Here is a 25,541-nt window from a genome sequence, read left to right as displayed (position 1 = left end):
ATGGAGCCTAGGGTGATACAAGAAAATAGGCACATTATAATGACATGGTGAAGGGACAAACATTCCACTGTCACAGAGAACCTCACATTGCTTAATTTCAGTTTAAGGGGTTATTTAAATTCATGGCCTTTTGGAAATTTAATGATATGTTGTGGTTCATCTGAGCTTGTCAGTTGGCCCCAAGCTGGCCCCACCTTTTCTTTTTTTTAAATATTTCATTTATTTATTTGAGAGAGAGAGAGAAAGAAAGAGCTTGAGTGGGGTGAGGGGCAGAGGAAGAAGCAGGCTCCCTGCGGAGCAGGAAGCCCGATATGGGACTCGATTCCAGGACCCTGGGATCATGACCTGAGCCGAAGGCAGATGCTTAACCCACTGAGCCACCCAGGTGCCCCAGTAAATAAATTTTCAATGTCCAGTTCATTTACTCCTTGAGGAGTCCTGAAGTAGCCAGTCTCTCCTCATGACTGTCCCCAGGAATTCGCAGCAATCCAGAATCTTTCTTTTCTGTCCTTTTGTTACTTTCAGTATGCCCCATCCAGTGAGTTTGAGGCATATGTCTGAAGCTTTCGATATTTTCCTGATTCTTCATTTGTTCTGGTAACATGTCTATATATCCCTGTCTTATAATGGAAGAAACCCTTATGAACTTGCCTTATGGCTTGAACTGGTCCATTTTGCTTGATTTCTTTCATTATCTGTTTCAGTGGAGGACAGGATTGGCATATCCTGTCTGATTTCTCAGTTTTGTTGGGACATGGTTTTTTTTCTTTTAATAGTTCTGTTTTACGTTTAAGTGTGCTCCTTTGATTTATATTTTGTAGTTTTCTCCAGTGAAATCATCTGGGCCTGGAGATTTGTTTTTGGTGTGTTTTAAAATTATGAATTCATTTTTCTCCAAGTTACAGAACTGTTCTATCAGTTTCATTTGGATGAAATCTCGGTTGTGCCTCAGGGAATTGGTCCATTTCATTTGAGTGGTCAGATTTATGTGTGTGGTATTATCCATAGCATTTCCTTATCTTGTTGATGTTTACAAGGTGTGTAGTTGTATCCTTGGTTTCATTCTTGATACTAATTAATTTGTACCTTCTCTTTTTTTTTTTCTTGTCAGATCTATTCATCTTTTCAAAGTTCATTCATCTTTTCAAAGAATCATCTTTTCAAAGAATCTCTTTCCATTTTTCTGTTTTCAATTTTGTTGATTTCTCCTATTTTCTTCTGGTTGTTTTGAGTTTGTTTTGCTCTTATTTTTCTAGGTTTTTAAAGTGGGAGCTTACTTTATTAATTTGAGGCTTTTCCTTTTTTCTAATACAGTAGTCCCCCCATATCTGCAGTTTCACTTTCCACAATTTCAGTTACCTACAGTCAACTGTGGTCCAGAAGCAGATGATCCTCCTTCTGACATATTGTCAGAATGTCAGTAATAGCATAATTCTACATTAATTCTACATTTACCTCACTTCATCTTATCATGTAGGCATTTTATCATCTGTTACCACAATAAGGGTGAGTACAGTACAGTAAGACATTTTTTTTTTAAGTATTTTATTTATTTATTTGACAGAGATCACAAGTAAGCAGAGAGGCAGGCAGGGGTGGGGGAAGCAAGCTCCCTGCTAAGCAGAAGCCTCAGTCCCAGGACTCTGGGATCATGATCTGAGCCGAAGGCAGAAGCTTTAACCCACTGAGCCACCCAGGTGCCTCACAATAAGACATTTTGAGCGAGATAACATTCATGTAACTTTTATTACAGCACATTGTTATAATTGTTTTATTATTAGTTATTTTTACTGTTTTACTCTGCCTAACTTATTGAACTTTATCATTGATACATATGTATAGGCAAGAACATACTATAAATAGCATCCAGTACTCTCTAAAGTTTCAGGCTTACATGGAGGTCTTGGAACATATTTCCCCATGGATAAGGGGAGATTACTGTAAAACCATTTTAGTGCTCTAAATCTCCCTCTCAGCATTGCTTTAGTTTCACCCTACAAGTTTCAGTATATTCAGTATATTTTTAAAAATTCGTTCACTGTATTTTCTTTTTTTTTTTTTTTTAAAGATTTTATTTATTTATTTGACAGAGAGAGATCACAAGTAGGCAGAGAGGCAGGCATAGAGAGAGGAGGAAGCAAGGCTCCCTGCCGAGCAGAGAGCCCGATGTGGGACTCGATCCCAGGACCCTGAGATCATGACCTGAGCCGAAGGCAGCGGCTTAACCCACTGAGCCACCCAGGCGCCCTGTATTTTCTTTTAAATTTCCCTTGAGATGTCTTCTTTGATCTATAAATTATTTTGAAGTTTGTTCTGTTTCCAGATATTTGGAAATTTTGCTGTTACTCCATTATTTAGTTCTAGTTTGATTCTATTGTGGCCAGAGAACACATGCTGTATACTTCCATTTTAAATTTGTTGAATTCTTTATTTCAGTGGTCCCAGATATGGGCCATTTTTGTTTATATTTTCTGGTTACTTAAAAAAAAGAAGTGTATTATGCATGGCATATCCTGTAAATGTCATTGTTGAATTTTTTTCTATTCTTCCTCATTGTCTCTTCTTACAGTTGTTGAAAAGGGGGTGCTGAGATCCAACTATATTTGTGGGTGTGTGTGTGTGTCTCCTTTCTGTTTTAATAGTTTTTGGTTTTTGAAAAAAACATATTTTGAAGTGTGTTTGGTGAGTACACATTAGAAATGCTATGTCTTATCATTTCACTGTTATTTAATGTCCCTCTCTATTTCAGATCATTTTCTTTTTCTGTTTGTATACTTTCACCCTGTCTGTGTCATTTCATTTGAAGCGAGTTTCTTGTAGACGGCATTCTGTTGGGTCAAAATTTTTTACTCCACTCTGCCAATCTCTCTTTTAATTGGTATATACAAAAACCATTTATGTTTATGTAATTTTTATGTTAGAATATAAGTCTACTTTTTTTCTCTTCTGTTACCTTTTTTTATACTTCTCTGTGGAGTACTTAAACATTTTTTTGGAATCCATTTTTGATTTATCTGTTTTTAAGTGTCTCTCCTTGTAAAGTTCTTTTGGTGGTTGATCTAACTATTACACTGTATATACCTAACTTACCACATTCTACTGGTATTGTCATTTTACCAGTTAGTCTTCTCCTTTATGTCCCTGTACCCTCCCATGTTTATAATTTTCTTTATGTTTCCTGTATGGACATTTAGAATCACATCAGACAGTATATTTCCTTCAACAATCAAACATAATTTAGAAAACATGATTTAGAAAGAGAAGAAAATAAGTCTGTTTACCCACATTTGCTGTGTTTTTCTTTCTGCCTGATGCGGTTTCTCCTTATATTGCTTTCTTTCTGTTTAGAGAGCTCCTTCAGCTATTCTTTTAGGTTGGGTTTGCTTGCTCTAGTTTTTTTTAGGTTTTTTTTTTTTTTCCCCCTTTCATTTGAGAATTCTTGATTTCCCCAATTTTGAGGGATATATTTGCTGGATTATGAGGTTATGAGTTCACAGTTATTTTCTTTTAGCACTTGAAAAGTGTGCCAGTTTCTGGAAGCCTCCATGTTTCAGGTGAGAAATGCTTTGTCATTCAAAGAGGTTTTCCCCTATAGGTAGGGTGCCCTTTCTTTCTAGTTGCTTTAAAAATTTCTCCTTTGTCTTTGGTTTTCAGAAGTTTGAGTAAGGGGTTTCTTGGCATTTATTTCTTTGTGTTTATCCTGTTTTGGGTTCACTCAGTTTCTTGAATTTCCAAGTTTATGTCTTTTGTCATTATTTCTGTAAATATTTTCTTTAAGTTGTCTGCTCATTATTTCTTTTTCTTTCCTTTTTTTTTAAGATTTTATTTATTTGTCAGAGAGAGAGAACACGAGCAGGCAGAGTGGCAGGCAGAGGCAGAGAGAGAAGCAGGCTCCCTGCTGAGCAAGGAGCCCAATGTGGGACTGGACCCCAAGACCCTGGGATCATGACCTGAGCTGAAGGCAGCGGCTTAACTGACTGAGCCACCCAGGCATCCCTCCCCATTATTTCTTTAAGTACTTTTTCAGCCTGGCCCTTTTTCTCCTTCTGGGACCCTGATAAACCAAATATTAGATCTTTTATAGTCATATAGTCATAGGTTACTGAGACTGTTCATTTTTTACTAGTCTGTTTGCTCTTTGCTTTTCAAGTTGGTTAATTTTTCTTGTTCTGTCTCCAGATTCACTGATGCTTTCCTCTGTCTTCACCATTCTGTTTTTAATCCTATCCACTGTGTTTTCAGTTATTTTACTTTTTAGTTCTAAAATTGTTACTTGGTTCTCATTTATATTTTCTTTTGCTTTGCTGAGACTGTTTCAGGAGTGCTGGTAATTGCTCATTGAAACCTTTTTATCATAGCTTCTTTATGTCAGATTTTAACATCTCTATCTTCTCAGAGTTGGCATCTGTTGTCTTTTTCATTCATTTTATGTTCTTTAGGTTTCTTGGTATAAAGAGTGATTTTTGATTGAAACCTAGATATTTTCTAGATCTAAACCTGTTCTTTTAGCTGTTTTTCACTAATAGCACTCTGGCTGGGAAAGAGTAGGTGCCACCTTACTTCTGCCAGGTGGGAGTAGAAATCCAGGTTTCCCATTACGCCTCCATTCACCCCTGAGGGTGTTGGTGGGAGCTCCAGCTCTCCACAAGGCCTCTTGTGACACCATCCCAGCAGGCAGATGTGAGTGCCTCATTATTGCTGAGTGTGGTGTAATTTGAGGCTCCCCACATTATCTCCACTATACTATGAGGGGTGGGATGCCCTTGTGACGTTCCTTCTCCCTGCTTTCTGTGACAGCATCCTGCAGAGTATGAGGTACCGCTTTACAGCCTAGTAAGGATGGAAGTTAGCCTTTGTTGCATGGTAAAAGTGGGGTCACAGTGCTTTCTGTGATGTTTGGAGTAGAGCAGTTATTTTATTACTATTATTTTAAAAGATTTTATTAATTTATTAGAGAAAGACCGAACACAAGTGGGAGGTAGAGGAAGAGGGAGAAGCAGACTCCCTACTGAGCAGGGAGCCTGACACAGGGCTCAGTTCTAGAACCCTGGGATCATGACCTGAGCCAAAGGCAGACACTTAACTGTGCTACCCAGGTGCTCCTAGAGCAGTTATTTTTATATAACTTCTCTCTCTTGGGAGCCTACCCTTTTCTTGGTCCTTTGGCTGGGAGAGCAGGCTTTTGTTGGGCTTTTTTTCCCCTGCATCCGCTGACATTTCTGGGTTACCCATTACTCCAGCAACCAGTCTGGGATATATAAAGCAAAAGAAAAAGTTGGGGCACTCACTCCTACATTGTTTTGTTTTTTTTTTTTTTTTTTTTTGAATCCCAAAGTCCCAGCCATTCTGTCGTCTTCCCAGCTTTCAGTCATCTACATTTGTTTATGTATAATGTCTAGGGGTTTTAGTTTTAGTTAGAGGAAGAATAGGGAAAACTAGTCTACTTTATCCTCCCAGAAAGAGAAGTCTCTAAAGGACTTTTAAGAAAAATGTCATGTTTGTAGAGGATATGACATGGGGTAGCTATTAATGGGGATTGTGATAATAATAACTGAATTGGCATAATGGATCTGAATAATGGATTTGGCCTGTGATGTTGAAAATAATTGGCTAAAGGGTCTTTGAAAAGGTGCCTGGAAGTACTCTAGGTAAAGGTAATCTGAACTTGAACAAAGTAAGAAGGAAACAGAGGAAACCCAGCTGGATTTGAGTGATGCTCTAGAGGGAGGGAGTTGCAAAGGTAGTGAAGTGCCCGTGGCCATGGTTACAGGGTTAGTGATACGGCCTACATGATTAGGAAAATTGGACAGACTTTTTCTTTTGAGTATGGTGCTATATTGCCCTTTGTATTGATTATTTACAAATTATAGATGGAGATTATGTAATAAAAAATTTTTTTTAGGGGTGCCTGGGTGGCTCAGTGGGTTAAGCCTCTGCCTTTGGCTGAGGTCATGGTCCCAGGGTCCTGGGATCGAGCCCTGTATCGGGCTCTCTGCTCAAGCGGGGAGCCTGCTTCCTCCTCTCTCTCTCTCTGCTTCTCTGCCTGCTTGTGATCCCTCTGTCAAATAAATAATAAAAAAATTAAAAAAAAAATTTTTTAAAGCATAACTTAAATCTTTTTTTTTTTTTTTTAAAGATTTAATTTTTAGGTAATCTCTATACCCTGTGTGGGGCTTAAACTTACTACCCCAAGATCAAGAGTCACATGCTCCACCAACTGAACCAGCCTGTCCCTTGTAACTTAAATCTTAAAGATAATATGAATGAGAGTAGATTGAAGAACTTGTATATTTCAGTTTGAGTGTTTCTCTGCCTCTCATATTTGTATTTGTTTGAAAGCCAGAGCTATTGGAGATACTTGTTTCTTCTTTCTCCCTTCAAATTTATGTTAATGACATTTCTATTAACCATTAAACTGTCACAGTATTTTCTCTGGGAAAATAGCTATATAAGAGCCCTTCATAGTTATTGTACAAATGATTTTTTTCAAATGCACAGAACTTCAGTTTTTTTTCTTTATATTAGAAGAATTAATACTTTTGTTGAGGGGCACTTGGGTGGCTCAGTTGGTTAAGTGTCTGCCTTTGCCTCGGGTCATGATCCCAGGCTCCTGGGATAGAACCTGCATGGCATTGGGCTCCCTGCTCAGTGTGGAGCCTGCTTCTCCTTCCTCCTCTCCCTCTGCCTCTCCTCCTGTTGGTGCTCTGTCTCTGTCAAATAAATAAAATCTTAAAAAAAAAAAAAAAAAAAACTCTCTTGAGAATTTTAGAAGATAACATGAAAGAACTTATCACAACTTAGCACTGTAGAATGCAGAGTAAGGCCTCATTTTTTTCTCTTCTATACACATTTTCATTTCCCTTTGAATTAGCAGAATGGCCTCAGAATTGGAAAGAATTATAAGAAGCACTGAGATTCTTTGAAAGGATCAATATAACTGACAATCTTGTTTTAAGATAATCCATTTGGGGCTGCTGGGTGGCTCAGTGGGTTAAGCCTCTGCCTTCGGCTCAGGTCATGATCCCAGGGTCCTGGGATCGAGCCCCGCATTGGGCTCTCTGCTCAGCTGGGAGCCTGCTTCCCTCTCTCTCTGCCTGCCTCTCTGCCTATTTGTGATCTCTGTCAAATAAATAAATAAAATCTTAAAAAAAAAATCCATTTGTTTTCTTTCATAATAGTAGCCTAAGGAGAATGTGTATCTTTAGATATGTATGCAGCATAGCATTTGTATTATGTGTGATGAAATTAAAGACTATAATCTCTGTGGCTTCTTAGTAGACAACATAGACATTGTCATCAAGTATTTTGGAGTAGAAGAATATTTAAGGAATATTGGAATATTTCAAGTTCAATATCTGTTGTTTATATTAATCTAATTGTATCTTCTTGATTCTGAGTGCCACATACATATCAAAATGAGTATGCAGCAAATGCAAATTTATAGGTTCATAGGACTTGAAAGTATTAAAGGTAGCCCCTTTGCTTACCAGATTGATTGTAATCTAATGACCAAGATGAACATATTTATAAAAATCTGCGATATAAAGATAGCAAAGTGAGATTGAGGATTTGACTGAAGATATCCAGTTTAATTTTTCAAATTTCAATGTGAGTATAGAATGGAATGCGCTGTTCAAGGAGTTTTGGGGAGGAACTCTGACCTCATAGAGGAGGACCTTGATTAACAAGATTCCAAAGGAGATGACTCAGCATGCAAGCTGGCTGGTTTGCCACAGCTCCACAGATGTAAGGGTAGACCAGGAAACTCTGTAGACTGGAGCAAGACCATTTCCTATTCACAGCACAGCAAAAAGCAGTTGTTACTCATTCCTATTTTAATTAATTGACACTAGATGTTAATTGATAATATACATCAGTAAGATACTACAGTCAGTACTGGATTAAATACATGGATTTAATGTTATTCTTATTAAATAATCACTTTTAGGAAGGTCCAGCTTTTAAAATGCCAAAACAAGAATAGAGTCTAAAACAGCTAATGCAGTGGTCATCTGGGTCTGTAGCCTTAGAAAAGTCCTGCCTTACTCCCCACTACAGATCCTTTAATGGATTACTTGCCTCTGAAAATAATTTCCCTGTCCAGTTGTCTATTCAGCTACTTATGCACTTTGAAAAGAGACTTTATGTTTTCAGGGAACTAAATTGCTGCTTTTCCCCCCTCCCTGGATCCTGTTGACAAGAGAGTATATTTTTATCTTTCTGGGCTATTCTCTAAACTAAAAAGGTGTGGGAGAGTTAGTAACAATCATCCTAGGAATATCGTCTTTCATAGGGCAATGGCTAATTTAAAATGAACTCAGATTTTGATTTTTCATTAACTGTGTGATAGAAAGGACTTCAGAGGTGCATTATATTTAATTTAGAATTTTCTTTGAAATGGTTAGCGAGCTTAAAAAGCCCTTCGTATTTATCTAAGTTGTACTCCAAAAGTGCTGCCCTTGATAATATCATTTAAGATATAAGAGAGCTAGAAAACTCTTGTGCAGTGCCACTCTGAACAGGAGCTTGCCATAAGGCATTTTGGAGCCAAACTCAAAAAAGGTAGAAATCTCAACCTGTAGAAGTTGGGATGCAGAAAATGGTGTTTGTTTTTTTTTTGTTTGTTTTCAGAAAATGGTTTTTAAGAGATGATCATGATTTGTCTTCTGCTTTTGGGACATCCATACTTGATCCTTCTTTTTGTTGCTTTTGTTTTATATTTGCTTTGTTTCTTTAAAAGTTCTCAGAATTATACATACGGATTTTAGAAAAGATTATTTTTCTTCATTTGGATTAATTCTGCCTCTGTATTGTAGCTTTTACTAGCCCTTTGAAGGATGACAGAACACATTGGTTCTGAGAATGAATTGTCAGATGTCTTATAGAACATGTCTGTGGGAAAGGGTGTATGCATTTTTAAAGGAAGGAACATGTCTGAGAATTTCATAAAATCTAAATATTTTACATACACAAGAATATTGCAGAACAACGTCTTGGCTTTTTTTGTTTTTGGTTCTTGCGCTCCTATAAATGTCAAATCTTTCTGTGGCTTTGAGAAGACATAATCATTTCAGGATTACTTTCCTTTTTCAGCTTCTAAAAATCTACATTTAGGGGCGCCTGGGTGGCTCAGTGGGTTAAAGCCTCTGCCTTCGGCTCAGGTCATGATCCCAGGGTCCTGGGATCGAGCCCTGCATCGGGCTCTCTGCTCCGCAGGGAGCCTGCTTCCTCCTCTCTCTCTCTCTGCCTGCCTCTCTGCCTATTTGTGATCTCTGTCTGTCAAATAAATAAATAAAATCTTAAAAAAAAAATAAAAATCCACATTTAAAGTTCGACATTTACTATAATTACTGTGTATGGTCATAACCATTAACAGTATTTCACATAAGTAAATAAAAATAGGATAGACAAAAATACAGATGATCTGACACTGTTACTTAAATTATTTTCCTAAAGGACTAAACTTTTCCCCTGTTATCCTGGCACACTTGTTTTCAAGACTAACAATAGTGAGTGTTTTGTCCTTAATTTTCAGTAGAAAATCAAAAAGAAAAAACTGATCTGTAGGAGTTTTGGGGAGATAGAGTAACTTCTTTTTTTTAACATTGCAGTTGCTGTTCAATATTCATTAATTCTCTCAATTCATTTTGGCAAGAAGATATTTTGAAGTAAGCTGTTCAAACATGATTTATAGTTGATTAGTTGATCTCTTAATCCAAATTGTCATATTATCTTGTTCTAATTCTGGATATTGAAGAGTAAATGTTCATGGGATTTGAACTTCAGCTTACTTGAATGGTAACATTTTTAAGACAAACTTACAGTCATTTAAAACTTTTGGATCCTGAAATCTGTAGAATTTTAAGTGGGAAAATATTGTCTACTAAAGTGACCACTAGGGGGCATTTGGCCGGCTCTGTTGGAAGAGCATGCAACTCTTGAACTTGGGGTCATGAGTTCGCGCCCTTGTTGTATATCGAGATTACTTAAAACTTAAAAAAAAAAACCACTAGTTTTTGAATAAGCAGTATTATAACATCATTTTTTGATGAGTGACACTATAGATTCTGGTATCCAGAATAGTATAGACTTGAAGAAATTTGTGTTCATACATAATAGGAAAACAAACCGTCATTCTCCTATCCCCAGATACAAAAAGATTCATTCTTTTGGGTTCATTTTTTAATATTTATTTATTTATTTATTTATTTATTTATTTATTTTAAAAAATATTTTATTTATTTATTTGACAGAGATCACAAGTAGGCAGAGAGGCAGGCAGAGAGAGAGAGGAGGAAGCAGGCTCCCCGCGGAGCAGAGAGCCCGATGCGGGGCTCGATCCCAGGACCCCGGGACCATGACCCGAGCTGAAGGCAGAGGCTTTAATCCACTGAGCCACCCAGGCGCCCCTGGGTTCATTTTTTTAAAGCAAAGTGTGTGCATGCCCTTTTGCAAAGAAATAAATCTTTAAAAAAAATGATAGTGCCTTATTAAAATTTTCTTTATTGCAGGTGATTAGAGCACATGCATCTAATCTATAACTTATATAACATGTAATCTTTCAAAGAACATACTAATGTATGTAATCAGAATATAGGTACTATTCCTTAAAGAAGTTTTTACCATTGTTTAGTCTTCATGTACTTTTAAAGAAATTTCATCACCTGTTTCTTCCCAGTGTGGAGGTAAGCAGCGGAATGGTAATTAAAGCTTTGTAAGCCAAACCTATTTCTCTATCCCACAGATACCCAACTTAAAATTAATAAAGTCAGTCTTTTTTTTTTTTTTAAATATTTTATTTATTTATTTGACAGAGAGGGAACACAAGCAGGGGGAGTGGGAGAGGGCGAGGCAGGCTTCCTAAGGAGCAGGGAGCCCAATGCAGGGCTCAATCCCAGGGCCCTGGGATGATGACCTGAGCTGAAGGCTGATGCTTTAATGACTGAGTCACCCAGGCACCCCTAAAGTTAGTATTTTTAAAGTTTCTTGCTAGTTCAGCTAAGGCTAGGGGACAACTGAGCTATTTAGTCTCCAGATATTTTTGTTTAATAATATTACAGGAAAAAAAGTTTACAGGCATCCTCCATGTATGGCAAATTAATTAAGAGAGCATAAGCAAAATTAAATAATGAAGAAAAACTTCCGAATTCAGGGAAAACCAAAAGCTAAAGGTCCAAGAATTCCTTCATTTAGAACACAAGGTAGAATGAAGAATTATAACACTTGTCAAGCAAAAATAAAATATCAATATCCAGGTAAAGGAAAATTAAAATAGAATTTAATGATGGTTTTATAACAGGATTAGGTTTGAGTACATGTAACAGAGAAGCCCCAAATAATGGCGCCTTCTACAAGATGGAAGTTTATTTCTCTCAAATCAAAAATATCCAGAGTAGATAGTCTGAAACTGACAGTGGCTCTACAGTGTTCACAGGGACCCAGATAGGCTCTCTGCCATCCTTAGCATTGGCTTCTACGCCCAGGTTAGCCTTTGGCTGTCTGGGACTCTCAAGTCCAGTCATCACCTTGTACTCAAGACTCAGGAGCAAGGAATGGGGGTGGGGCAAGAGATAAAAGGACATTCTCATGGAGTCCTCTCCTATCAGAATCTGCCTGCATCTTGTTAGCTAGAACTCAATCACATGACCACATGAAACTGAGGGAACCTGGGATATGTTCATTAACTTGATTGTGGTGATTATTTCAAAATGTGTACTCACACCATCATACTGTACACCTTAGGTAAATACAATACAACTGTCAATTTTACCTCAGTAAAGCTGGAAGAACAAAGGGCTTACAGGCCCAGAAAACCCAATTGTAGAAAAATAGGACGAAACAGCTGAGCGTATAAATTGATGGTTGAAAAGAAATCTGAATTTTATTCTCAGCCTCAAAAGACTTATATTTTTAACTATGGAGCAGTGCTTAGTAAAAAACTTCTTTAAACCCAGGTGAAAAATGAGACTGTGTATGTAGTTACTTCATGGGTTCAGTTCATTCTTGTCCCTCCTTTTCAGTTTCTGATGCTGTGTTTGGGCCATATTGTTAACACTATGTCTTGGAATTTGTTGTATTTTATCATACTTGGAAAACACTGAATTGAAATGCAGAAGCCCAAGATCCTGGCAAAAGGCTACTGAATTACTCATTTGATTTTGTTGTCAAATGAAACCAGTAATTAGTTTACCATTTTTAAGAACATTAAGAGTTTCTTCACCTTAGTTCAAACCTACTCAAAACATGGATTAGCAAAAACATTGTTGGAATCTGTGATGCTCCTGACAGTGTAGGTCTGTGCATATTACGTAGAAATTAAGAATGATGGCGGTAAGAAACCTGGCTTGGTATGTACCTGCATCAGGTTGATAAGTACTTTGTTGTTTTGAAACTTACGGGAGGGGATTTATGTAAGGTCAGTCTGAAGAGTATTTCTCAGATACCATGTTCTGATTAATTGGTAATGATCTTTATATTTCCTTACAAACCCTGTGATCTAGCCATCCTTTTTTCTTTCTTGCAGGACAGAGGTCAGATCAAGGCAACCTCTCCAGGATGACCTTCCTTTCTTTGAGAAGCCGCCAAGCAGGCAGTTTTCCTTACCAAACCTGTCTCCAGAAGATCCTCAACAGAAGACAGCACTAGCAAATGAGGAAGCATTGCAGAAGATCTGTGCCCTTGAAAATGAACTTGCTGCTCTCAGAGCTCAGATTGCCAAAATTGTAACCCTGCAAGAACAGCAAAATCTCATTACAGGTCTGTAAATCATACATTTAACCAGTGAACTGGAAATTAGGAGAATGCCACTAATTTTAAAATGTATTAGCAAGTAATAGCCCTGGGGTTGTTAAAAAACCAAAGATCAGTCTTCTCCATGGTTTAGTCTAGGACCCAGTCAAGTTTAAGTGGTTTTTGTTGGTTTTGAGCAATTTTGATGCTATCAGAGAGAATGAATTTGGGAAAATACTGAAATTCATACAGTTGAATTGCTGCTATGTGAATGCACTTGGGAAACTTTTGTCTGTGATAATGGCACCAATTTTATCAGCCGTGGAGTAATCTCAAAAGAGCCCTGACAGGGTTGGGTGCTGTTACTTACCTGCATATTGTAAGACAAGTTCTAGGCCTTTCTCCCTCCCTCTTCTGCTCTAAAATGGGCCAATAGTACCTATATGGTGGAGTTGTGATAGTAAATGTGGAAATTATATACAGTGCCTTTAGCACATGGTAGCTACTTAATAATCATTTGTCTTCCTCTTGCCCAGAGTAGAAACTGAATTCAGGTCCTGTGACTCCTGGTTTAGTACTGTTTGCTTTTATTTGTGTGCATTGTTACTTTGGAGAAGAAACCATAGCCTTGAAATCCTAGCCCATTAACCTGTTGGCAAGTAGTAGTTGTTTTTCCTAGTGGTGTTCCTGAGGCCTGGCTAGACTCAGAATTAGCCAATTCTAAAGGTTAAAGGATAAGGACAGTTACTCTGCTTCCGAGCCACTTATGCTCCTAGAGTTTAATGTAATCCAACACGGAAACCTCATCCAGCCTGTGTACTGCCAAGATGGACAGAGAGCAGATGCACTCTGGGCACTGAGTGCTTAAGAAGTAATTGGTTACTTAAATGAAATTTGCATGTAACTTTTTGAAATCCAGAAGTCCTGCCTTTGCTTTTAACTTTTAAATTGCATTTCTCTTTTGCTTTACCTCCCTCTTCTGGCAGACTATGAAAACTGCTGTAGTGAGGCAGTTTGGAGATTTATGTTATTAAATGTTCTATTTACAGTCAAAAACCCTTGAGTAAAAATTTTGCATTGAGCTCCCCTAATCAATACAGTTCAACCAGTGAACAACTATGTCCTCTCGCTATGCAGAAAGGTGAATTTTTACATCCTTCTTTTGTTATCACTTTAACTCTTACCTTGGTTACTGTTTTGAGAAGTAACACTTTTTCTTCTTTCAGAAATTTGTTGACTAATAAGCCTTTAAATGCCCAGTAAGTCTTACATATATATATTCCTAAAATCACAAATTGACCAGTTTTTTCAGACACAGTACTGAACTGTCACACTACGTTGACGATGTTTCTGCGGCGCGCGCTGTTTGATACTTTATCTAAAAGCGGAGAGTGAGCGATAGCCAGGCTTGAACATTTGAGATCACAGAAACACCCCTGTTAAGTGGAACGTTTCCATCTGGAGAGTTTGGGATTAGATGCAGGTATTCAAGATTCTAACCAAGTAACTGAAACTTCCTTCACTCCCTTAACTGAGGTTTCTTTCAAGCGTATTGATCTCATGTATACAAAAGTCCTTAACATAATTTTGCTGTTAAAAGTGTTTTATTTTTTTTAAAGATTTTTTTTTAAGATTTTTTATTTATTTGACAGACAGAGATCACAAGTAGGCAGAGAGGCAGGCAGAGAGAGAGGAAGGGAAAGCAGGCTCCCCGCTGAGCAGAGAGCCTGACACCGGGCGATCCCAGGACCCTGGGATCATGACCTTAGCTGAAGGCAGAGGCTTGAACCCACTGAGCCACCCACGTGCCCCTGTTAAGAGTATTTTGCCTGTTACCATCAAGATTAAATTGATTTTTCCTTATTTCTGTAGGTGACTTAGATCCTGCCACATCTGTTACTACACCACCATCCTCTATTCCACCACCACCACCACCGCCGCCGCCCCCACCTCCCCCACCCCTTCCCCCATCAGGGCTCCACCAAAGTGTATCATCGGCTATTGACCTGATAAAAGAGCGAAGAGAGAAAAAAGCCTGTGCTGGGAAGACTTTGGTTAAGAGCAGTCCAAAGAAACCCGATATGCCAAATATGCTAGAGATCCTTAAAGATATGAACAGTGTAAAACTTCGGTCAGTAAAAAGGTGAGAATATGTTTACCTTCTCTCACACTTCTTTATTTTTGTTGTGTTTTGTAAAACAAAGTACTAGACTCCTTGAGAACTTTGTTGTTTTTTTTTTTTTTTTTTAAAGATTTTATTTATTTATTTGACAGAGAGAGAGCACAGGCAGAGAGGCAGGCAGAGAGAGAGGAGGAAGCAGGCTCCCCGCTGAGCAGAGAGCCCGACGCGGGGCTCGATCCCAGCACCCCGAGATCATGACCTGAGCCGAAGGCAGCGGCCTAACCCACTGAGCCACCCAGGCGCCCCGAGAACTTTGTTTTATAACATGATTACCATGAGCAGTTCTAGTTTTTAGTTTAAAAAAAAAATTCTTAGTTTTTATCTAAGAAATTAGCAGTCATTTCTAGGTTACACTTTGTCTTTCCCCCATTACATTTAAAGTTCTTTTATGTAAAGCCTTTGTTATTGTCCAGTCCTTCATTCAGTAAAGCTGTGTTGTATGCGCACTGTGGTGATCACTAGGCTTTGGGAGAATGGAACTGTAATTGCCCTGAAGGGAGAGCACACTGTGTGCTCTTGAATTGAATTGAGTAGCTATTCCTTGGGCATCTTTGTGTTCTTTTACTGAGCCTTAAATCTAGGGTTTCTGTCTCACTTCTCTCAGTGTTTGTCAGTAACTTCATTGGGGATCTGTGATGCTAGAGACGTGCCATCAAGCATGTGCAGGCACACAGTGGACTTCTTGGAAGGATGCCAGCATACTGAAATGTCCCCTTGGTTTCTGTTCACTCCTTAAGGTCAGAACAGGATATAAAGCCCAAAACGGTGGATGCTACTGACCCAGCTGCCCTCATAGCAGAGGCTCTGAAAAAGAAATTTGCTTATCGATATCGAAGCGATAGTCAAGGTGAAATTGAAAAAGGAATTCCCAAACCTGCATCAGACGCCACCTCAGAAACAGTGTTGGTGAGTATTGGGTCACCTCTTCCCTCGTACAACATGGCAGTTTACTCCATTACTGAGCCACCTGTATTTTGTGACATTGAGCTGTGGCCTTAGCAAAATTCAGAAGGATGTGCTATGGGATTTAGCCCCTACCCATGAGTAGATTTCTAGAAGAGCATAAAAAGGGAAGCAAAAGCCAACTCTTGGCTTCACTGCTTAGCATCTCCAGTGTTAAATTTTCCATGCTGTGCTTGATTTCTGTGTAAGCATAATGAAGCAAAATTCATTATACTAAAATTTATATCTTAGGACAGTATGTATGTTGTGGAGGAGAATTCAAAAAGTAAAGATCATTTTCCTTTAGGGGGCCTTGTGAAAGTAGTCTGATGTGGGTGAGATCAACGTGGACCTTCCTTGCAGAATGTTTCATGTCATAGGGGAGATTGAGCATATTTTATGGAAACTCAAATACTAATTTATACATTCCCTTTACTGTCATGTGGTATATGTGCTTATCCATTCTAGAAAAGCAGGTATCTTAGAAATTGTAGCATCTTTGAAACTCCTTTAGTCATTGAAAAAAGGAAACCTCATACTTCATTCTTTTACTCAGAGAAGTAAAATTGGACTAAAGCTTATGGTCTTGCTAAGATGGTTATAGTTTTCTAGGAAGTAATTTGCTTTCCTTGTTAATGTGTCATGTTCAGTTCATGGTTTTACTATTATCTAGCTGCTTGGTTTTTCATGCAGAACCTACCCAGACCTTTGATCCAGGATTAGGAGGGGAGGGTATCATTACTTTTACCTGAACCAATGTCTTTATTTATACTTTTTTTTCTTTCTTTTCCAGTTTGGGCCACACATGTTGAAGTCTACAGGAAAAATGAAGGCTTTAATTGAAAATGTTTCAACTTCCTAATAGTGAGCAGAGAAAAACTATCCTGTTGGTTTGTTAGGGCTGTTTGACAAGTAGAAATCAACACTATTTAGTAAATACCTGAATTTAGTATTCAGTGGTCTCCTTTAAGTCTAATTAGATTCAGCAATAACAAAAGCACTCTAAGTTTGTGGGTTTTTTTTTTTTTTGGGTGAGATTAGTTCTGAAGTTTTCCATAACATGTATTCAGACATGTGTTTTTAATGTATAGTCAGGATGTTCAGGTTTCTACTCTTGAGAACAATTATATAGATTTCAGAAGAAAGGACATTTGTAGATGTTGAGTTTTTAATTTTTAACACTAATTTATCTGTGCAGATATTTTAAATGCATATATTTGGATATAAAATAGTATGTAGGTTTTAATAATGATGTCAGTGAAGGTACTGTTACCATCATTAGTTGTCATTGGTCATTTACTACTCAATGATGGAACACGGGTTGTTGGAGTGAAATATTTTGGATTGGAACCTTTTTGCCTTGAACAGGACTTTTACTTTAGATTCTCTCATTTCCTTGGAGATGGGGTTCAAAGTAGGAACCAGATAATGTTCACTGCTGAAAATTCCATAATGCTTTCATTTAAAGGGAAGTCAGGGACTATGAAAGCTGCTTTCACTTTAGTGCTGTCCAGCACTGAAAAAGAAAATGTAGTTTTCCTATAGTGAGAAATCAGATTATTGAATTAAATCTATAACAGGTGAAAACCACAATGTACCATCTTTTTTTTTTTCCAGTTGAATAAATGGCATCATAAAGATAACTTGTTGCTAAGGTAATACATAATGGAAATGGCAATATAATGGAGTTTTAAGATTTTTAATATTGGTCAAATATAGTAGCTTTATAATGAAACCTTGAATAGGCAAAAGAATTTCATATAAGTTTATCATTGGTCAGAGTGCTGTTCTGTTGAATTTGAATGCAGCAAACCTTAGGTGCTATTAGAAAATGGAGAACAGCCTTTCTCATTGAGGGCTTCTGAGGAATTGCTATACCTGATCATTTGTGAATGCTTGATAATCTTTATGGTTTTCTGTATTTCTGTTAAACTCATAGTTAATGCCAGAATCTCTTACCATGAGTAAATAGTTGGATTTACTTAAATCTAGAAAAAGAAGTGAAGATAGGAAGAGGAGAATTTACTTTTAAGTTATTGAAAATACGTGCAATGTTCTCAATATTAGCAAATGTTACTCAGCTTAAATTTGAACTGTGACTTATTTTACATATGTTGTTGATTACATTGTTTCTGGTTTATAAATTCTGCCTTTAAAAAAATTCAGAAAATTTGACCTCCTAAGAATTTGTATCAGTATTGAATTTTGGCCACTTCTCCAATTGAAGGAAGTTACTGTTTTAAAATAAAGCAAACTTATGTTTTCCTTGGACCACAAGGCATATATCTTATTTTTTAATGGGTAAGATTCTCTTATATCGTACATGCAGATTCTTTAGAATTTACTTTCTGTATTCTGAAGGTGGAAATCCGTTGCCACTTACTCACCAGTCTCTTTCTCCCACTCAGCACAATGCCTTAAGTGAAAGATGATAAAAATAAACTTTCTGAGCCTCAGCTATAAAATGTAAAGTAACTAGTATGTTTTGTCTCCTATGATCTGACTAGTCCGAGATGCACTATATATACATACTGAATGGGAGTCAGAGAGCGCTGGACTTGGGAGTTCTACAAGTCATTGTGTTTTCAAAACAGGAATAATGCTCAGCTCAAACAGTCATTGAGGATTACATGAAATAAGTTTGAATGCATTCTATGAGTGGTAGATAGCTAAATAATTACTACTCACATGATTTTACGTGAGGGTGCTGTAGTTTCCAGTAGACTGATTTCTGCTCGGTGTCATCCTGGATACCGCTTGCACAGGCTTGCGGTGGAGCAGAAGTCATGGGCCGGTCTGTGCAAGAATCCTGTTTTCTTGATATATCTAGTTCCAGAGTCTGTGTCTCAGTGATGAAGAAGACAACGTGAGGTAACAACCACCAGAAACAAATACTTTGGAAAAACCATCCTTCTAACAACTCCAAAATTAGGGAGTTTTCTCTGAGGGATAGAATGAGGCAGAAGTAGACTTTTGGGAGGCAGTCCAGGATAGTGGTTTAGAGAGCTTAGAAAGCTGCTAAACTCAAATTTACATATAAAACAATTGTTCTTGAAGAACTAAGGGCTGACTGAATAGCTTCTGTACAATGGAAGAGAGAGGGACCACAGAGAGAAAGGTAGGTGAGAGGTAGTAATGACAGGAACCCCAACCCCAGTGCAGCAAATTACATAAGGAGGGATATCCTGGGTGAGCCGGTGTGCAGATTTGTCCACCTGGGGCACAGCAAAAAAACTGGTTTAAAGGGCAATTAGCCCATGAGTGAAGGAGAGCCATTTACTAACTACAGTTGTCAGAAGAATGGTGGAGAAACTGCTGGGCCTCAGGTGGAAAGCACTGCTAGTTACCATTGTTTATGTTCCCCTTCCATCTTGATAGTATAGACTGGAGCAGAGTCCAGGCACTCTAGCCAGCCTGCTGGGCCACCCCAGTGAGCCTCAGGCCCCCACTAGCTTGAGCCATTCCTCCCAAAGGTGGCCCTAGCATAGTGTGCATAGGATATCCCTGGCCTGTGCCTGCTTCCATTCCGGCTCACCATGCAAAGCTTTCAGGCAGCTGCATTCCTACACACGGCCACTCCTTCAGGATTGGGATGGGTAGCTGTTTTGCCTACTTTATAGAAGCAAAGAAAGGCAAACAAAAGAATAGGACAAAACCTGAGAAAAGGAACTAGACAAAATGGAGATAAGCATGTTACCTATGGGGGTGGCTGGGTGCATTTTAAAAAGACGCACGTATTTGCTGGCTGCCTATAAGAGACTTATTTCAGGGCACCTGGGTGGCTCAGTGGGTTAAAGCTTCTGCCTTCAGCTCAGGTCGTGATCCCAGGGTCCTGGGATCGAGCCCCGCACCGGACTCTCTGCTCAGCGGGGAGCCTGCCTCCTCCTCTCTCTCTGCCTGTCAAATACATAAAAAAAAAGACTTAGATCTAAAGACACATCTATTGGAAGTGACAGGATGAAGAAAGTTATTCCATGCAAACAAACAGAAGGCTAATGTTAACAATACACATATCATACAAAATAGACAAAGACTAGGGGACAAACATGTGGCTCAGTCTGTTTAAGTGTCCAACTCTTGATTTTGGCTCAGGTCATGATATTGGGGTCCTGAGGTGGGCTGCATCAGGCTCCATGCTCAGCAGAGTCAGTGTGTCCCTCTCTCTTTGCTCATCCCACACCCCCCTCACGCTTGTTTTTTTGCAAATAAAATCTTCAAAAAAAAAAAAAAAAAAAAAAAGACCAAGACTGTAACAAAAGACAAGGGCATTACATAATGATAAAGGGTTGATCCAAGAGGATCTAACACTTATAAATACCTATGCAGCCAACACAGGAGCATATAAATATAGAAAGCAAAATATTGAGACATAAACATAAAAGAGAGAAAGTGACAGTAATATTTTAATAGTAGGAGCCACTAAGACCCCCACTTACATCAATGGATAGATCATCCAGAGAAGCAAACACTGGCCTTAAATGACACATTAGACCAGATGGACTTGATACAAAACATTCCATTCCCCCAAACTGTAGAATACAGATTCTTTTCAATTATACACAGAACATTCTCTAAGAGGATCACGTAAAGCCACAAAAGTTTAAATAAATTCAATATCAGGCCTCTTTTTTTCTAACAGTTAAAACAGTATGAAACTAGAAATCATTTACATTAAAACTGGTAAAAACACAAAAATATGGAGACTAAAAAACATTATTAAACATTAAGTCAATGAAGAAATCAAAGAGAAAATTAAACACTTTAAGACAAATGAAAAATGAAACAACTTTACAAAAGCCATAGAATGCAACAAAAGGCAGTTCCGAGAGGGAAGTTCATGGCTAAAGAAAGTCTACCTCAAGAAACAAAAATCCCAAATAAGCTACCTAAGTTTGTATCTAGTTAGTAGAAGGAAGGAAATAATAAAGATTACAGAGGCCAGCACTGCCCTGATACTGAAAGACAAACCACATAAAAAGAAAACTACAGGTCACTATCCCCGATGCAAATAGATGCAAAAATCCTCAACAAAGTACTAGCAAACAGAATTTAGTATGTTAAAAGGGTCATACACCATGATCAAATGGGATTTATTCCAGGGATGCAAGGATGGTTTGACATCTGCAAATCAATGTGATATACCACATTAATAAAACAAGGATAAAAATTATGATTATCTCAACAGATGCAGGGAAAAGAAACACCACAAAATTTGATGGCCATTTGTGATAAAAACAAAGTGGGTGTAGAGGGAACGTACCTGAACATAATAAAGGCCGCGTATGACTGACTCACAGGGAACATTGTTCTCAGTGTTGAAAAGTTTAAAGCTTTTCCTCTAAGATCAAGATAGGGATACCCTCTCACCACTTTTATTCAATATAGTATTGGGAAGTCAAGCTGTAGCAATCAGGAAAAAAAAAAGACATCCAAATAGAAAAGTAGTAAAACACACTATTTGCAGTTGACATACTATGTATAAAAAACTCTAAAAGGGTCTACCAAAACACCATCATAACTATAAATGAATTCAGTTATGAAATTTTAGACAGGGGCACCTGGGTTGCTCAGTTGGTTAAGCATCCAACTTTTGATTTTGGCTCAGATCATGATCTCAGGTTTGGGACTGAGCCTCTCGTTGGGCTCCACGCTCAGCAGGGAGTCTGCTTGAGATTCTCCCTCTCTCACCTCTGAAATCTTTTTAAAAACAGTATACAGGGACGCCTGAGTGGCTCAGTTGGTTAAGCGGCTGCCTTTGGCTCAGGTCATGATCCCAGCATCCTGGGATCAAGTCCCACATCGGGCTCCTTGCTCAGCAGGAAGCCTGCTTCTCCCTCTGCCTCTGCCTGCCACTCTGTCTGCCTGTGTTCACTCTCCGACCAAAAAAAAAAACAAAAAAAAACCAAAAAAAAAACCAGTATACAAAAGTAACCTACAGAAATCAGTTGTAGTTCTATATACTAATAAGGAGCTATTAGAAAAAAAGTTGAGAAAATAATCCCATGTATAATTGCATTAGAAGAAGATACCTGGGAATAAATTTAAGGAAGTGACACCTATATGGTGAAAATTATAAAACAACTGATGGAAGAAACTGAAGATGACACATACCATGCTCATGGATTGAAAGACTTGGTATTGTTAAAATGCTCAAACTACCCAAAGCAATCTACAGGTTCAGTGCAATCCCTATCAAAATGCCAACAGCATTTTTTTTTTTAACAGAACTAGAACAAATAATCCTAAGATTTGTATGGAATCACAAAAGACCTTCCAATAGCCAAAGCAATCTTGAGAAAGAACAAAGCTGGAGGCACTGTGCTGATTTCAAAACTTATTACAAAACTCTAGTAATTAAAACAGTATGATACTGGCATAAAAACAGACCTATAGATTAATGAAACAGAATAAAGAGCCCAGAAATAAAGCCAGGCGTATATGGTCAATCAATCTGTGACAAAGGAGCCAAGGATGTACAATATCTTCATAAGTGGTATTGGGAAAACTGGTTCACTTATACCGTATACAAAAATTCAAATGGATTAAAGACTTGAATATGAGGCCTAAAACCATAATCTCCTAGAAGATACCACAGGCAGTACGGTCTTTGACACTGGTCTTAGAAATAGGCTTTTTGGAGCAGTCTCCTTAAGCAGGGGCAATAAAAGCTACAATAACAAGCAGGATCCTATCAAACTAAAAAGTTGTGCACCACAAAGGAAACCCATCAACAAAATGTAAAGGCAGCCACTTAGTGGGAGTTGTTACTTACAAACTGTACATCTGATAAGGGGTTACTATCCAAAACATAAAGAAATTATACAACTTCTATCAAAAAAACAAATAACCTGATTAAAAAAAATGGGCAGAGGATTTGGATATTTTTCCAGAGAAGACCTACAGATGGCCAAGAGGTGCACGAAATGATGTTTGTCGTCATCAAATTGAAACCACATACCATCAGACTGACCAGCATCAACAAGTGTTGGTGAAGATGTGGAGAATGTATATTACAATCAAATCTGAAGGTTAAATGATTTTGCCAGTCATGGATGTTAAAAAAAAAAATTCAAGAATTACTAGAAATGGTGTCTTCATCATTAACCAAACTAAAACCATTCTCCTAAACCACACCCCAATATTTTGCACCTACTTTGTGTAATACAGAAACTGCCATATTATAGAATGCTTTTCACACATCATTTTGCCACCCAAACATTTTGAGAACAGAGACCAGGGTTTTGTCATTTTTAATACCTTTATTACATCCAGTGCCGTGCTCTCTGCATACAACAGGAACCCAGGTGTTGCTGACCACATGATTCACCATAGACAGACTAGTTTTGATATAATTGTTCAATATTAGACTGATGGCTAAAGAGGAAAGACATCAATACCAAATTAGTTTGTTCAACAAACATTTATTGATGGCCCAATTTACGCTAGCCCTGTGCCAAGCACAAGAGACTAGAAGGTGAATGAGACCTGCTGTGTGCTCCCTGTCAACTCACCTCCAAGTAGTGGTCATTCTACCTACAGACCGTGGACACTTGGGGGCCTTCCAAAAAACACAGGTTGTCTGCAGATCCTTAGCAAGCAAGGAATGGTTCAGATGAACTCTTGCATGTTTATTTAAAAACATTAGTGAATGCGTATTAGCTGTATGTCACGGTATATTTTCTCAAGCAGGAGATACTGATTGGGAGAGGATTTAGTATTTATACAGTAAAAAAAGTTCACATGAAAACATCATAAACCTCTGATGCGAAAGTTAGAGAGTTTTAAGAAAACTTAAAGCTTAAAGAGCCAGGAAAGCATTTTGGAAAAAGAAACCAATATAGGAATCTTCAAAGAATTACTAGCACCTCTAACCTGTACCTCAGGTACAAATATATTTCCCAGGTTTGCAAAGGACATAAAATATTTGCTTCTTTTATACAAAGAGGATCATTATAAACCATCGCATTTACAGAATACAAATACTGACCATGTACCAGATTATTTTTCGTTAAGCTAAGGCTTGTGCCAAAATTTCCTCTCCATGAACCTCTACCCCCAGAGCAGAGGAGATGCATCCCCCCACACTGAAGTATTGGGCCTAGAGACCCAAAAGGCTGCTACATGCTCAACAATTCTCTGAAGTCTCCCGTTTTAAAAATTCATGTGAATTTTAATTCTGTTCCATAACATTTACTTAAGTGTAATCTTCTAAATTATTGAACTGTTTCTTCAAATTTCTTCTAGAAAATCAATGTTCAAGGAATATAGGTTATATTTAAGGAGTAGGGCTGTAGACTGTGACCTCCACGTACATGTAACAAAACATGATTTTTCAGTGGGTTTATGATATGCGTAGGCAGGAAATGGGAGCAATACTGAGGTGTCTCCCCCAAGAATGGAAATAAGAAGAAAATCCTTTGACTATCAAACAGTAAGAAACACAAAATGGATCAGGGTAGAAGCAATCATACGCCGGCAGATGGAGCCCGGGCAGGCCCAACAGAGACAAAGCTGAAGGTACTGACAGATCTACTGGGTGTGCCAATCAGAAGCTGATGTGGAGAAGCAACTACTGGCAGAGAATCTCTAGCATCATCCAGGGGAAGAGCGTACCCTGGTCGACACACATGGATATCAGCAGGTATATTCCCACAGGGAGATGGATGCATGAGGCAACTTGCTTCCCTTGCTCAGAATCCATGCTCACCAAGTAACCGCTGATCATAATTTGACTTCCCAGGAAGGTTTGCCTAAAGGGAGAGAATGATTGATAGTTATATTTCCATTATAAATTGAAAAAAAATACTAACTTTTAAATAAAATATCAGTTACTGTGAGCTTGGTTAATGTGTTTCCTGAGAAAGTTCCACTTCCCATGTGCTGACATACTAGGTCTGTAAAGATCTTCTCAGAGCCTGTAAAGATCTCATCAGACTCTAGATGCATCAAATTTGCCAGGGTGGTGCCACCTTAACTGGCCATTGACCTGCCCCAGCTATAGTCCACTTGACTACCGTCAGACTTTTGTACCCCTGTTGTCCAATATGGTAGCCACTAGCCACAGGTGGATATTGAGCACTTGAAATGTGGGCTAGTCTGAACCGAGATGTGCTATAAGTGTAAAATACACACCAGATTTCAAAGACTTTGTATCCCAAAAAGAATGTAAAACATCTCAACAATTGTTTTTTCTAAGATGATGACTACCTATTGAATTGATACAATATTTTGGATATATTGGAATAAATGTTAATAAAATAATTCCATCTGTTTCTTTTTCCTTCTTAAAATTTGGCTAGTAGAAAATGGATAATTCACTTACATGGCTCACATTATATTCCTACTGGACATCACTCTTCTCTGCAAATAATGACAGTATGTTTGATTTTAAAGTTTGTACTATATCCTTTCTAATGAATTGGACTGGGGAAGACACTGGAGAGGCCCAGTGGTGCCTGTCTTACACTGGTACCAGTCAAAGCAAAGGCCAATATAACTAGTATTTAAGTCCTTGTAAGAGGCGCTGATGTCTTAGGCAATTCCCAACTGTGGGAACAGTAAGGCTGTGGAGTCAAGAGGTATGGGCTCAAAGCTGACTTGTACCTTGTATCAGTCCAAACTCTGAGCCGACTAACTGGGGCCGCTCGCTCCCGCGTGAGCTGTGGATGACGGCACAGAACCCCAGAGG

The 25,541-nt window shown here is 38.2% G+C and overlaps 1 protein-coding gene across 3 annotated transcripts in view; it reads left to right on the top strand.

Moving 5' to 3' along the window:
* The window catches only part of LOC111155417 (mitochondrial fission regulator 1), a 57,059-nt gene extending 40,179 nt beyond the window's left edge, over positions 1-16,880 (top strand). For 2 of the 3 annotated variants that reach the window (XM_022515555.1, XM_022515556.1), the window contains 4 exons: positions 12,524-12,756; positions 14,602-14,872; positions 15,649-15,817; positions 16,647-16,880. In XM_022515555.1, coding sequence (XP_022371263.1) covers positions 12,524-12,756; positions 14,602-14,872; positions 15,649-15,817; positions 16,647-16,715 — 742 coding nt within the window. In that variant the 3' untranslated portion in view covers positions 16,716-16,880. Of the gene's footprint in view, positions 1-12,523; positions 12,757-14,601; positions 14,873-15,648 lie in introns of all 3 variants that reach the window. The other variant, XM_022515554.1, reaches the window with a different exon arrangement.
* The last annotated feature ends 8,661 nt before the right edge of the window (positions 16,881-25,541 follow it).

The sequence above is a fragment of the Enhydra lutris genome, unplaced genomic scaffold (assembly GCF_002288905.1).
Source record: "Enhydra lutris kenyoni isolate GAN:26980312 unplaced genomic scaffold, ASM228890v2 scaffoldscaffold41, whole genome shotgun sequence".
Taxonomy (NCBI): Eukaryota; Metazoa; Chordata; class Mammalia; order Carnivora; family Mustelidae; genus Enhydra; species Enhydra lutris.
The sequence above is the reverse complement of the archived record's forward strand: the minus strand, read 5'-3'. Positions and strand labels throughout refer to the sequence as shown.